The sequence below is a fragment of the Hemiscyllium ocellatum genome, chromosome 49 (genome assembly GCF_020745735.1).
Source record: "Hemiscyllium ocellatum isolate sHemOce1 chromosome 49, sHemOce1.pat.X.cur, whole genome shotgun sequence".
NCBI lineage: Eukaryota > Metazoa > Chordata > Chondrichthyes > Orectolobiformes > Hemiscylliidae > Hemiscyllium > Hemiscyllium ocellatum.
The window spans coordinates 9,407,223-9,419,905 of NC_083449.1; the positions used below are offsets into that span (position 1 = coordinate 9,407,223).

Consider the following 12,683-nt stretch of genomic DNA (forward strand, 5'->3'; position numbering starts at 1 on the left):
CACACACAAGAAACGCTCAGGGACAGGTTGGGAAATACACACACATATGCGCATCAATATGTCCATATTGATGACTATATTTGGATGTTCACAAAGCAAAGAGATTGATAACTGCATCATGTTCACAGAGCAGAATCTAACAGGTAGAGATTAATAACTATATTTCCATATGCACATTGTTGAAACTGACAGGTTTACAAATTCATAACCTTATTCACAACACAGATACTAACAAGGAATGATTGTTATATGCACTCACATATTCACCAAGCAGAAACTGACTGGTACAGATTTATAACTAAACTCACATGTTGAAATAACAGGAACTGAAAGGTACAGACTGATAGCAACACTCTCATTCTCATAGCTCATACTGCCAGATATTGGTTGATACCTACACTCTCATTCATATAGCAAAAACTGGCAGGTATAACTTAATTACTTCCTCGGATATATGAAGCAGACACTGACAGGGATAAATTACACTCTTCTAATCACATAACAGAAAACCTCAGGTACAAAGTGATAAGAACACTTCCACTTTCACATAACATAAACTCGCCGATACAGTTTGATAAGTACAGTCAATTTCACACAGAATCTGACAGGTAGAGATTGAAAACTGCGCTCTCATATTGACTTGGCAGGAACAGATAGGCATAGATTCAAACCTGTGCCCACATATTCACATTGACGAAACTGACTGCTAAACTTCTGTATATGCAGAGAAAATTTTCTGACAAGTATAATTTGATAAAGACACTCAAATATTCATCGGGCAGAATATATGGATCACAACACTGTCTCACTGAGCAGAAACTGACAGGGAAATGTTGATAAAACACTCACATATTCACATTACACTCACATATTCACATTGCAGAGACTGACAGGAAGAGTTGCTTTTGAATTTCTCATATTCACACAGCAGAATTGGTCAGGGATAGACTGACAATTTCACACAAGTATTCAGCCAGAAAAAACTGACAGGTATGGATTGGTAACTACATTTACAGATACACATACATTCTGACAGGGACAGATCAAAACTAAACTCTCTGGAAAACTCAAAGCAGAATATGACAGATACAGAATGATTAATGCATTTACACATTCACAAATCCAAAAGTGACAGTTACAGATTAATAACTAAACACTCTGATTCAGAGAACAGAAACTAACGAGGAAAGGTTGATCAATTCACTTTCACATTGCAAAGACAGACAGCAATAGATTGATAAATAAGCCACAGATACAGAGCAGAAACTGAACGGTGCAGATTGTAAAATACATACATGCATGGACATAGCAGAAAGTGACATGACAGATTGATAATTACAGTCACACATTCTCATTGCAACAACTGACAGCGACACATTGATTGACAATCACTTGCCCATTTCACAAAACTGACAGGTAGAGACTGAAAATGACAGTCACATTCACACAGCAGAATCTGACAGGCACAGCTGGATAACAGCACTCTCACATTCACATTGATTAAAACTGACAGGTTTATGTTGATAAATGCATTCACCTATTAACAAACCACAGTCTCACAGGGACAGGTTATTACTGACATTCTCAGATTAACAGAACAAAATCTGACAGGGATAGGCTGGCCAATAAATTCACTCATTCACATTGTGAAGACTGACAAATACATACTAATAATTGTATTTTGATATTTACAAGTCGAGATGGATAAATCCATTCAAATATTCATTCAGAAGCAATTGATAAATACATTTACATATCTACGAAACAGAGACTGACAGGAACAAACTGAGAAATACATTCAGATTGCAGAAAAGGGCTCTCAGCTGCAGGGTTATGGGCTAGTTGCAGGAAGGTGGAATTAGAATGGCCATCTGGTGTCTTTGGGTTGGAATGGACATGATATGACAAATGGACCTCTTATGTGCAATGTCATGTCAATGGATCTGTAGTTCTATGTTAATTTGTCCCTGTGAGTCACTGCTATGTGAATACATAAGTAATTTCAGAAAGGCTTAGAAGGACAGAATGTGAGAGTGTGGTTGTCATTCACAAAGTAGGAATGTCAATGAATAGTTCAAAAACGAAACTGATTCCCAGTTCCACTTGCATTGGATAGCCCCATTCTTGGAGCTGTACCGTTATTGCTTAGTTTCTGGACCTCACTCAATTGGTATTGAATTAACAAAAAGAAAAATCACCAGACATGGATCAAGGGTAGAATCAGACATATTTGAATTCCTGGCTTTAAATACAATATCCTTATGATTATTAACAGAATGTTTCATTGATCAGTTAAAGATGGTCAAACTTGGCTGATTGGGTGATTTACAGGAGATTTCTGTTCTGTCTTCTTCCAGGCAAATACTTGAAGGACCAAGACAATGTAATATTCCCTCGGTACAAAGCCAGGTGTGACCAGCTGCTTTGAACAAACAGCAGGTATGTTACCGTTGTCAGAGCAAAGAACATACTTTGCACAGTCAAAGCAGATTGGATGAGCTACTCGTGGAGCTTAATTTGAGAGAGATGTTCAAACAACAGAGAAAATATAAGTTTGTTTTGTTTCTCACAATTCACAACGCAAATGTGTCCAGTTTGAACAAATGTCACCATTCATAGCTCATTGACATTTGCACAATTTTGAAACTGGAAAGTCTGAATTCTTGTCCAAAACATACACACAAGAACGGAAACAAATATATCTAAAATAACCCTCATAGCAAGTATTGCATAATGAATCACACCCTCACAGAAAATATTCGTGGCTGCCAGAGAATTACGTCCCTTTGACAAATAGAAACTGACAAGTATGCATTGATACCTCTGATCACTCGTTCAATTGGCAGAAACAGGCAAAACGACATTGATGATGACACACACATTGACAGGGCATTTATTTACACACACACACACACACACACACACACACACACACACACACACACACACACACACACACACACACACACACACACCCCTTCTGGGAACTGTCATGGATAGATTCATGATGCTCAGATGTTCATATGATAGAAAGTGACACACATTCTCATATTTTCATTGCACATACCAACAGGAACGGTTTGACAACTACACTTCCATATTCAGATATCAGTAAGTATCAGACACAGATGAATAATTGTGCTCAAATGTTCATCCAATCAGAAACTGATCGGTAGGTCCGATCAAGGACAGTAGTGGGAGACTGTGTATTGAGTCGGAAGAGATAGGAAAGGTCTTGAATGAGTACTTTTCTTCAGTATTTACGAACGAGAGGGACCGTATTGTTGAAGAGGACAGTCTGAAACGGACTGGTAAGCTAAAAGAGATACTTGTTAGGAAGGAAGATGTGTTGGACATTTTGAACAACTTGAGGATAGACAAGTCCCCCAGGCCTGACGGGATATATCCTAGGATTATGTGGGAAGCAAGAGAGGAAGTTGCAGTACCGTTGGCAATGATCTTTTCGTCTTCACTGTCAACGGAGGTGGTACCAGGGGACTGGAGAGTAGCGAATGTTGTGCCCCTGTTCAAAAAAGGGAATATGGATAACCCCGGGAATTACAGGCCAGTTAGTCTTACTTCTGTGGTAGGCAAAGTAATGGAAAGGGTACTGAGGGATAGGATTTATGAGTATCTGGAAAGACACTGCTTGATTAGGGACAGCCAGCATGGATTTGTGAAGGGTAGGTCTTGCCTTACAAGTCTTATTGAATTCTTTGAGGAGGTGACCAAGCATGTGGATGAGGGTAGAGCAGTGGATGTAGTAGTGTACATGGATTTTAGTAAGGCATTTGATAATGTTCCCCATGGTAGGCTTATACAGAAAGTCAGGAAGCATGGGATAGAGGGAAATTTGGCCAATTGGATAGAAAACTGGCTAACCGGTCAAAGTCAGAGAGTGGTGGTAGATGGTAAATATTCAGCCTGGAGTCCAGTTACAAGTGGAGTTCCGCAGGGATCAGTTCTGGGTCCTCTGCTGTTTGTAATTTTTATTAATGACTTGGATGAGGGAGTCGAAGGGTGGGTCAGTAAATTTGCAGATGATACAAAGATTGGTGGAGTTGTGGACAGTGAGGAGGGCTGTTGTCGGCTGCAAAGGGACTTAGATATGATGCAGAGCTGGGCTGAGGAGTGGCAGATGGAGTTCAACCCTGCCAAGTGTGAGGTTGTCCATTTTGGAAGAACAAATAAGAATGCGGAATACAGGGTTAACAGGGTTCTTAGTCAGGTGGAGGAACAGAGGGATCTTGGGGTCTATGTACATAGATCTTTGAAAGTTGCCACTCAGGTGGATAGAGTTTGTAAGAAGGCCTCTGGTGTATTAGCGTTCATTAGCAAAGGGATTGAATTCAAGAGTCGTGAAGTGATGTTGCAGCTGTACAGGACTTTGGTTAGGCCACATTTGGAGTACTGTGTGCAGTTCTGGTCGCCTCACTATAGGAAAGATGTGGAAGCTTTGGAGAGGGTGCAGAGAAGATTTACCAGGATGTTGCCTGGAATGGAGAATAGGTCGTATGAGGATAGGTTGAGGGTTCTCGGCCTTTTCTCGTTGGAACGGCGAAGGATGAGGGGTGACTTGATAGAGGTTTATAAGATGATCAGAGGAATAGATAGAGTAGACAGTCAGAAACTTTTTCCCCGGGTACAACAGAGTGTTACAAGGGGACATAAATTTAAGGTGAAGGGTGGAAGGTATAGGGGAGATGTCAGGGGTGGGTTCTTTATCCAGAGAGTGGTGGGGGCATGGAATGCGCTGCCCATGGGAGTGGTGGAGTCAGAATCATTGGCGACCTTTAAGCGGCAATTGGATAGGTACATGGATGGGTGCTTAATCTAGGTTAGATGTTCGGCACAACATCGTGGGCCGAAGGGCCTGTTCTGTGCTGTATTGTTCTATGTTCTATGTTCTATGATATTTCAGATCAATAATCAAACTCAACCACTGTCAGGTAGAGACTGAAGGTCGCAGAGATTAAAAAAACTGACAGGTACGTTATGATAACTAACATTACATTCATATATTGGAAACTAGCACGGAAAGATTGGTAAATACACTCACATTTTTACACAATAGTAACTATCCAAGAAAGATTAATAAGTGCACTGCCATATTCACAATGCAGAAACTGACAGGAACAAGTTGATAACACTCGAATTTCACAGAACATGAACTGACAGGTACAGTTTGATAACTATTCAAGAACAAAGTCTGACAACCATATATTGAGAATGACACTTTTACACTGAGCAGAAATTGACAGACACAGATTGATAACTAAACTCACATTCACACAGCAGAAACTGAGAGGGTAGATTTATAACAACAGTCACGCGCTTGAATTGCAATAACTAACAGGGACACATTAATTACAACGTTTACATGATCATGTGACAAGAATGGATCGGTCAATAAATGAATTTTCGTATTCGCAATGCCGGAAATGAGAGATGGAGACTCTGTGATGGTACTGTGGATTTAAGAGGTTTACTTTGTCCTTTTGTTCTTGATGAGCAAATTTAAGGTAGAGAATCCGAGCCATGAGAGCAAACAATTTGAAGCCTATTGGGTATCTTTACAGAAAGCTGAAGACTCATCAACAGAAATACTTCATGTTTGAGAAGGAGACCTTGAGTTTGTTACTTTTGGAGAAATTTAACAACCAAAATTACAGGCTGCTTAGATGAAGCTTATTATCACAATCATTCAATTTGCTAATTAAGTACATGGCAGGATGAGAGAACCTAATCACCAAGGTCTTGTTGTGACTTGGATGAAAAAAGATGGAAGCGTTTCACAGCAGGAAACATTGGATGTCATAGTGAGTGTTTGCATGCTTAGAGTCAACAAAATGTACATGTATTGTGTACTAATAGTGTATGGCTAAACAACTTTTAAAAATTATGCCATCCCTGTATATAGATGGGTTCCCTTTAAGAGGGGTGGAAGGTTTGATGATATTGTGGCTTTAAGATATTTCTTCTGTCTTTTCTTTCTTGTCGAGGAGAGATTTTATGGCAGAAGTGTGGAGAAGACACTAGAGTAAACAGTTTGAGGTTCTTTTTAAAGTTGGAACAACAGAAGCAGCCTGAATGGGTGTGGTCAAGCTCTCACAGAATGACATTTTTACTTTTGGCTTTCAGGAAAACTGTTGGTGTCAAGACAGGAAAGCTAGTTTTCCCCTCTCAGTTACAGTCAGAAGCTGCAGATTCTCTTCCTACTACTGGAGTTGGAGGTGACACTATCTATTTTATTGAATTTGCTTTTTGCCAAAGATGTTTATGGGATATTACTGTATTAGAATACAGTAAATAGGAAGAGTTACTGTATGCATTATTCTGTTAAGTATTCCAACAGATTCAGTTGTTCCAATTCCTTCTTTATCGTGTTGTATGTGAACTATTGTGGACATGACAAAATACACCTTTTAAAACAACACTATCACTCTCAGTGATTGCTACACTCATATTCACATAACAGAAATGGACTAGTACAGATAGATAACTACACTGCCATATTTGCACCACATTAGAGCTAGACTGGCTGTAATGTAATGAGGGTTACGTCAGGTTCCACGCAATCAATTGTGTTAGGGGTCCCTCTACTCAGAGGCACAGACAGACATTTCTGCAGCCAGCAGCGAAAAATCAGAATGGTGTATTGTCTCCAATGGTGCCAGAATAAAGGATATCGCAAGGACGGTGCAGAATATTCTCAAAGGGAAGAGGGACCAGCAGGAAGTGAGTGCACACATTAGAACTAATAACATGGGAAGGGAAAGGATGAGATTCTGAAGGGAGAATATAGAAATTTAGGCAGGAATTTAAGCTTGATGTCCTCGAGGGTACTAATATCTGGACAACTTCTGTTGCTCTGAGCTAGTGAGAGTAGGGATTGGATGATAGAGCAGATGAATGTGTGATTGAGGTGCTAGCATAAAGGAGATGGGTTCACATTTTAGGATCACTGAAATCTCTTGTGGGATAGAAATGACCTGTACAAGAAGGACAGATTTCACCTGAATTGGAAAGGAACTAATATAATGGTAGGGAGATTTGCTAGAGCTGCTTGGAAGGATTTAAACTAGTAAGGTGGGGGACCCAGGGAAAAAGTGAGGAAAGAGATCAATGTGAGACTGGTATAGCTGGGAAAAGGAGTGAGTCAAACAGTCAGGGCAGGCAGGAACAAAACAGAGAATAAGGTAGGACTGAAGTTTTCCCCAACTGTGACTCGGCCAACGTTGCCTATCTCGTACGCTGCAGGCAAGGATACCCCAAGGATTGGTACATTGGTGAGACTGAGCAGACACTATGACAATGGGTGACGGACACTGTACAACAATCACCAGGCAAGGGTGTTACCCTCAAGTCGGGGAACACTTCATCTGTTCAAGATATTCGGCCTAGGCCTTTCGGGTAACTATCCTCCAAGGCGGACTTCGGGACAAGCAACAACGCAAAGTGGCCTAGCAGAGGCTGATAGCCCAGTTTGGTAGCGATGAGGATGGACTCAAGTGGGATCTTGGGTTCATGTCACGCTACAGGTGACCCCAATGAACTACACACTCCATCACAGACCCAGACGCACATCCCCACATGCGCACACACTCCTACATATTCTCACACTAACATAGACCCTCTCTCATCTCCAAGCTCAATCTCATATGCACACACACACATCCCCCACACTCACCCACGCATGCACCCTCTCACAGGGTTATATCCCATCACACCTACACACTACTTTACCAAGCTTACTCTTTCCCTTTGTCTGTCTGTCTGTCTCTCTTTCTTTCTGCCTCTCTGTCTCTCGTTCTCTGTCTCTCGTTCTCTGTCTCTCGTTCTCTGTCTCTCGTTCTCTGTCTCTCGTTCTCTGTCTCCCTCTCCCTCCCTCTGTCTCCCTCTCCTTTTGTCTCCCTCTCTCTGTCTGCCAAGTACACACATATAAGTTTATGCAGTGAACCTGTATTTGCAGAATTTTATTTTGTTCAAAAATGCATAACCTACAGTCAATCCATGCAAGATTCTGTAAATCCCACTTTACAAATAGAATCAGTCTGTCTCCAGATTAGGACACAAACAGACTTTAGCCTCACACCTTGAAAGCATTGCCTGGGCCGAGATGACACATTTTCTTAGAACACCTGAAGTTATCTTGAGAATGTGACTATGACTTAACAGGAATTCTGGGGTATACGTATTAAATAGTCAAAGCCATTTAAAAAGATGAAACACTTAATCTCAGATTGTTGAAGATGTATCAGCCTCACGAATCTGTAATCTTTTGCTATAAATTCTGTACTTTATTGGTCTTGCGTCACAACCACCTGACGAAAAAGCGGCACTATGAAAGCTAAGTCCTTCCAAATAAACCTGTTGGACTATAACCTGGTGTTGTGTGAGTTTTAACTCTGAAGATTCACATTGAGTCCCAACCTAACCATTCATAGTGAAGTTAACGTTCCTGCAAACAAACCAATCAGGAACCAGGCTTTCCCCCATCCTGTATTAGCATTGTGACGCCCTCACTGTATCAAAACCGAGCTCCGAGCCCACTTTCCCTTATTCTGTTTCTGACATTGAACGGGACGATGGCAGAGGAAAAGAAAGCGCAGCAACCCTCCAAGAAGGGCGCTAAGAAAGCGGTGAAGAGGGCGCCAGCGAAGGGCGCCAAGAAACGGAAAAGGTCCAGGAAAGAAAGTTACTCCATCTACATCTACAAAGTGATGAAGCAGGTTCACCCTGACACCGGCATCTCTTCCAAGGCCATGAGCATCATGAACTCGTTCGTCAAAGATATTTTCGAGCGCATCGCGGGGGAGGCTTCCCGCCTGGCCCATTACAACAAGCGCAGCACCATCAGCTCCCGGGAGATCCAGACCGCCGTGCGGCTGCTGCTGCCCGGGGAGCTGGCCAAGCACGCCGTGTCGGAGGGCACAAAGGCGGTGACCAAGTACACCAGCTCCAAGTGAATGTGCACTGAAACATGTCCACTGCACTGAAACAAACACATCCACAACCCAAAGGCTCTTTTAAGAGCCACCTACAACTTCCCTGAAGCGGCTGAACCATTGTTTCTGGGTATGTACAATTAATGTCTCTGCGACAGTTGTGTTTATAAATATTTATAAATTGAGTGATCGCTGATCCTGTGCGCGCCTTATTCTCGGACGTATATCCTGTACCCACTGCCTGAGACAGAGATCACGTTAAATCCCGCCCACAATCAAAAGAAACATTTCCCTCCAAGTTCTATTTTACTTTATTTTTCATTTCCAAATCCCCACAGAAATATTGTCCGGATGCTGATTGTGGTAAATGAGGCTTTCTGCTGTTGGTGAGAGATATTCAAAATGAGCCGAAATAAAACTAGAACACCTACAGAAATGGCACAGTAAATGTGGAGCTTTGACTGATCTATGAACGTGTGCTGTAGGGAATGCAACGTTAAAATATTCTCGAAAGACTGCGTTCGCTATTGATCCGCTCATTCGGGAGAACGTAATCTCATGTTTTATCAGTAACTCGGGGTGCTTTGCAATGTGAAATAAATTATTAGTTCTGGAGTTAATGGTTTCGTGCCTTTTCTGTTTAATGTACAGAAAATTCCATTCGAGATCAGAAATGGGCAGATTCAAGTAGGCTTGGGTATGAGGTGAAGGGAGATAATGTAAAGTGTACACGTTTAATGTTGAAGTAAATTAACTCGAGTATTTGTCTATTCCTTAGTATAAAACTACCTCCTTGTCCGTACATATTGGCGGGCTTTTCAAATTGGAAATAAGCAGTTGATGATTTGGCGCCGGTACTTTCCGCCCTCCTCCCTGTGCCCTCTCCGGATTGGGGAATGAGGCAGATATCTGATTGGGAATTGAAACAACATTAGGAGGGGCTGAACAATGGGACCAATCAGAAATGGCCGTCCCACCATTCCTCCCGAAGGTATAAGAGGCCGCAATGTGTATAAAGTATAGCAGTTTCTGCCAAAGTGTTTGTGACCATGTCTGGAAGAGGAAAGGGTGGTGGGAAAGCTCGCTCGAAGGCCAAGTCTCGGTCGTCCCGGGCTGGCCTGCAGTTCCCGGTGGGCCGTGTTCACAGGCTCCTGAGAAAGGGCAACTATGCTGAGCGTGTGGGTGCCGGAGCGCCGGTCTATCTGGCTGCGGTGCTGGAGTATCTGACGGCTGAAATCCTGGAGCTGGCTGGCAACGCGGCCCGGGACAACAAGAAGACCCGCATCATCCCCAGGCACCTGCAGCTGGCCGTGCGCAACGACGAGGAGCTCAACAAGCTGCTGGGAGGGGTGACCATCGCTCAGGGCGGGGTGCTGCCTAATATCCAGGCCGTGCTACTGCCCAAGAAAACCTCCGCTGCTGGATCTGCTAAAAAGTGAAGTGTATTCTTGAATCTGACAACCCAAAGGCTCTTTTAAGAGCCACTCACAGCATCTGTGAAAGGAGCTCTCCCTTCCATCGGATTGAATTACCTTCCTGTGGCCACTTGTCTTGTACGTTATACTGTATTTAGGAAGAGCTGAATTGCCACTGTGCTGTAAGTTTTGAGTGGTCGCTGACCCTCTGTTTTATTGTGTTCGTGTGTAAGATCCTTTGCCTGGCCGTAGAGAGGGAGCATAATAGAAGCTACAGTCTCTTTCAGCTTCTTCCAGTTGTTTCAGTTCTTTAATAGTCAAATCAGTTCGGTAGCAACACGCCCCCATGGGGTATGAGCCTGAGTTTGATCTCCGGCAAGCAGAACAAGTGCCCTCTCTTTGAATTCCACGGATAGATTCATTAACGCTTTTTAGATTTCAGAATACCGATGGTGTTGTCTGATTGCAGAAGGCTCTGAAAGAGGTGGTTTGCTGTCAAAACTTTTAAAATGAAGAGGTCAAACCAGAGCAGTTGCCTCACTGTAAGAGTCGGTCAAGCAGCATAGATACAGACCCTATTGGTCCAACCAGACCATACCCACTATAATCTCAAACTAGACTAGTTCCAATTGCCTGTTCTTGTCCCATAACCCTTTGAAACTTTCCTTATCATGTACTTATCCAAATGCCTTTTAAATATTGTGACTGTATCCACGTCCATCACCTGCTTTGGAAGTTAATTCACACAAACCACATCAGCTCCCCATATGAGCACATGCGTGAGGCCCCCACCCTTCACTGCTGCCATTGAGGAGCATTTACTCAGTGAGTGCAAGAGGTTTGTTTGAAACAGACCGCAATGGAGAGATCAGCGCCCAGGAAAGCGACGGAACAGCAGGCCCCTTCCAGCAGCACATCGGGATGGGAGCCTGGGACACAGAGGGGGCTCCGAGACCGGGATTGATTCGGGGTGAGTTCAGGGAGAACCGGGGGCTGTTTGTAAGAGGCCGAGCGGAGCAGGAACTGGTCCCGGAATTTGGAGTGAGCGGGCTGGGGGGAAGAGAGAGGCCTTTCTCGGGCTGTGTGTGGGCCTGCTGAGGGAGGCAGAGCGGGAAGAAGCTGCTGTGGGACATTCTTGTGGTTTTTAATTCCCTAAATACGGATGGAAATTTATTGTTTGGCTTCTGTTTCCTGCTATTTGTTGCGAATAGACATTGAATTGTTGGGAAATACAGGAGTTATCTAAATGTGACAGTAGTGCCCGTTGTTCGTTCTTCTACAGTTAGTGTATTGGGAGCTGAATATTGAACTGGGTAATCATTCTACTTATGAAACTATGCAGATGTTGGTTAGTTTTTGTACCATAGTAAACTGTTTTAGAATTTCTCAAATAGAAAAACACTGGGAGGGGCGCAGTGCTGGAGCGTAGCCGGGCCTTGCTCTGTTCACCTTGCCCTGTTCAAAAACGAAGAATTGTCATGATCATCTGAATGTGGCATTGATCAATTGATGTCTTTCCTCTCAGCTGATGGTGATTTACAGGAGATATCTCTCTTGTCTTCCTCCAGGCAAATGATTGGACCAAGATAATGCACGTTCCCTCAGTACAAAGACAAGTGTGACCAGCTGCTTCTAACAACTAACAGGTATGTTACTGTTGGATTGGAGAACGGCCTTTCCTCTGTGTGGATTGAGTCAGACACACCTTGAGCTGCATTTTCTAGAAGTACACGTTCAACCCAAGAGTCAAACACAACTGATGAAATTTTTTTAAAAAATTTCACCCTGTACTAAACGCACAACAGATCAGTTTCAATATAAGTGCCATTATGCATAGTCTATTATCATTTGCAATATCAGAAGAGAGATAGACATTCAGGAACTGCATTAACTCGTAGTAAAGGCCATTTTAAAGTTACAATCAAGGTGAACAAACAGATCATGCTGTCACATTGTTACAGCAAGGATTTCTGAAGGAGATATTGAGTGCAGACATAGAATGAAATTTTGGCATTATCAATAACTGAGAAGGACATTGTTCTTGATAAATAGAAGTCCTATGCTAAAGGTACAACAATTAAACTGTGTAAATTCCAGATGAACCTCTGAGCCAAAACCTGATGTAGAGAGAATGCTGCCTACATCTATATACACATAGACAACCACCATCTCCAACCTGCCCTTCATGTCTGTGCTTGCATGCATATACACACACCATTCTCTCTGTTAATTGATTTTAAGTAGTTGCAAATTTGTACACCATCTTGAAATATGCATTCCAACATCTAACAGTAATGAAAATCCATATACACAGCAACTA

At 42.6% G+C, this 12,683-nt stretch overlaps 3 protein-coding genes across 3 annotated transcripts in view; 2 read left to right on the forward strand and 1 right to left on the reverse strand.

The window, feature by feature from the left end:
• Positions 1-12,683, reverse strand: part of LOC132837099 (uncharacterized) — a 489,878-nt gene that overhangs the window by 312,128 nt on the left and 165,067 nt on the right. The window lies entirely within an intron of this gene.
• LOC132837180 (histone H2B 7-like) lies at positions 8,589-8,969 on the forward strand. The gene has a single exon (XM_060856898.1). The coding sequence runs from the start codon at positions 8,589-8,591 to the stop codon at positions 8,967-8,969; it is 381 nt and encodes a 126-aa protein (XP_060712881.1).
• Positions 9,998-10,387, forward strand: LOC132837159 (histone H2A-like). Its single transcript, XM_060856867.1, has one exon. It carries the CDS (start codon positions 9,998-10,000, stop codon positions 10,385-10,387), a length of 390 nt encoding a protein of 129 aa, XP_060712850.1.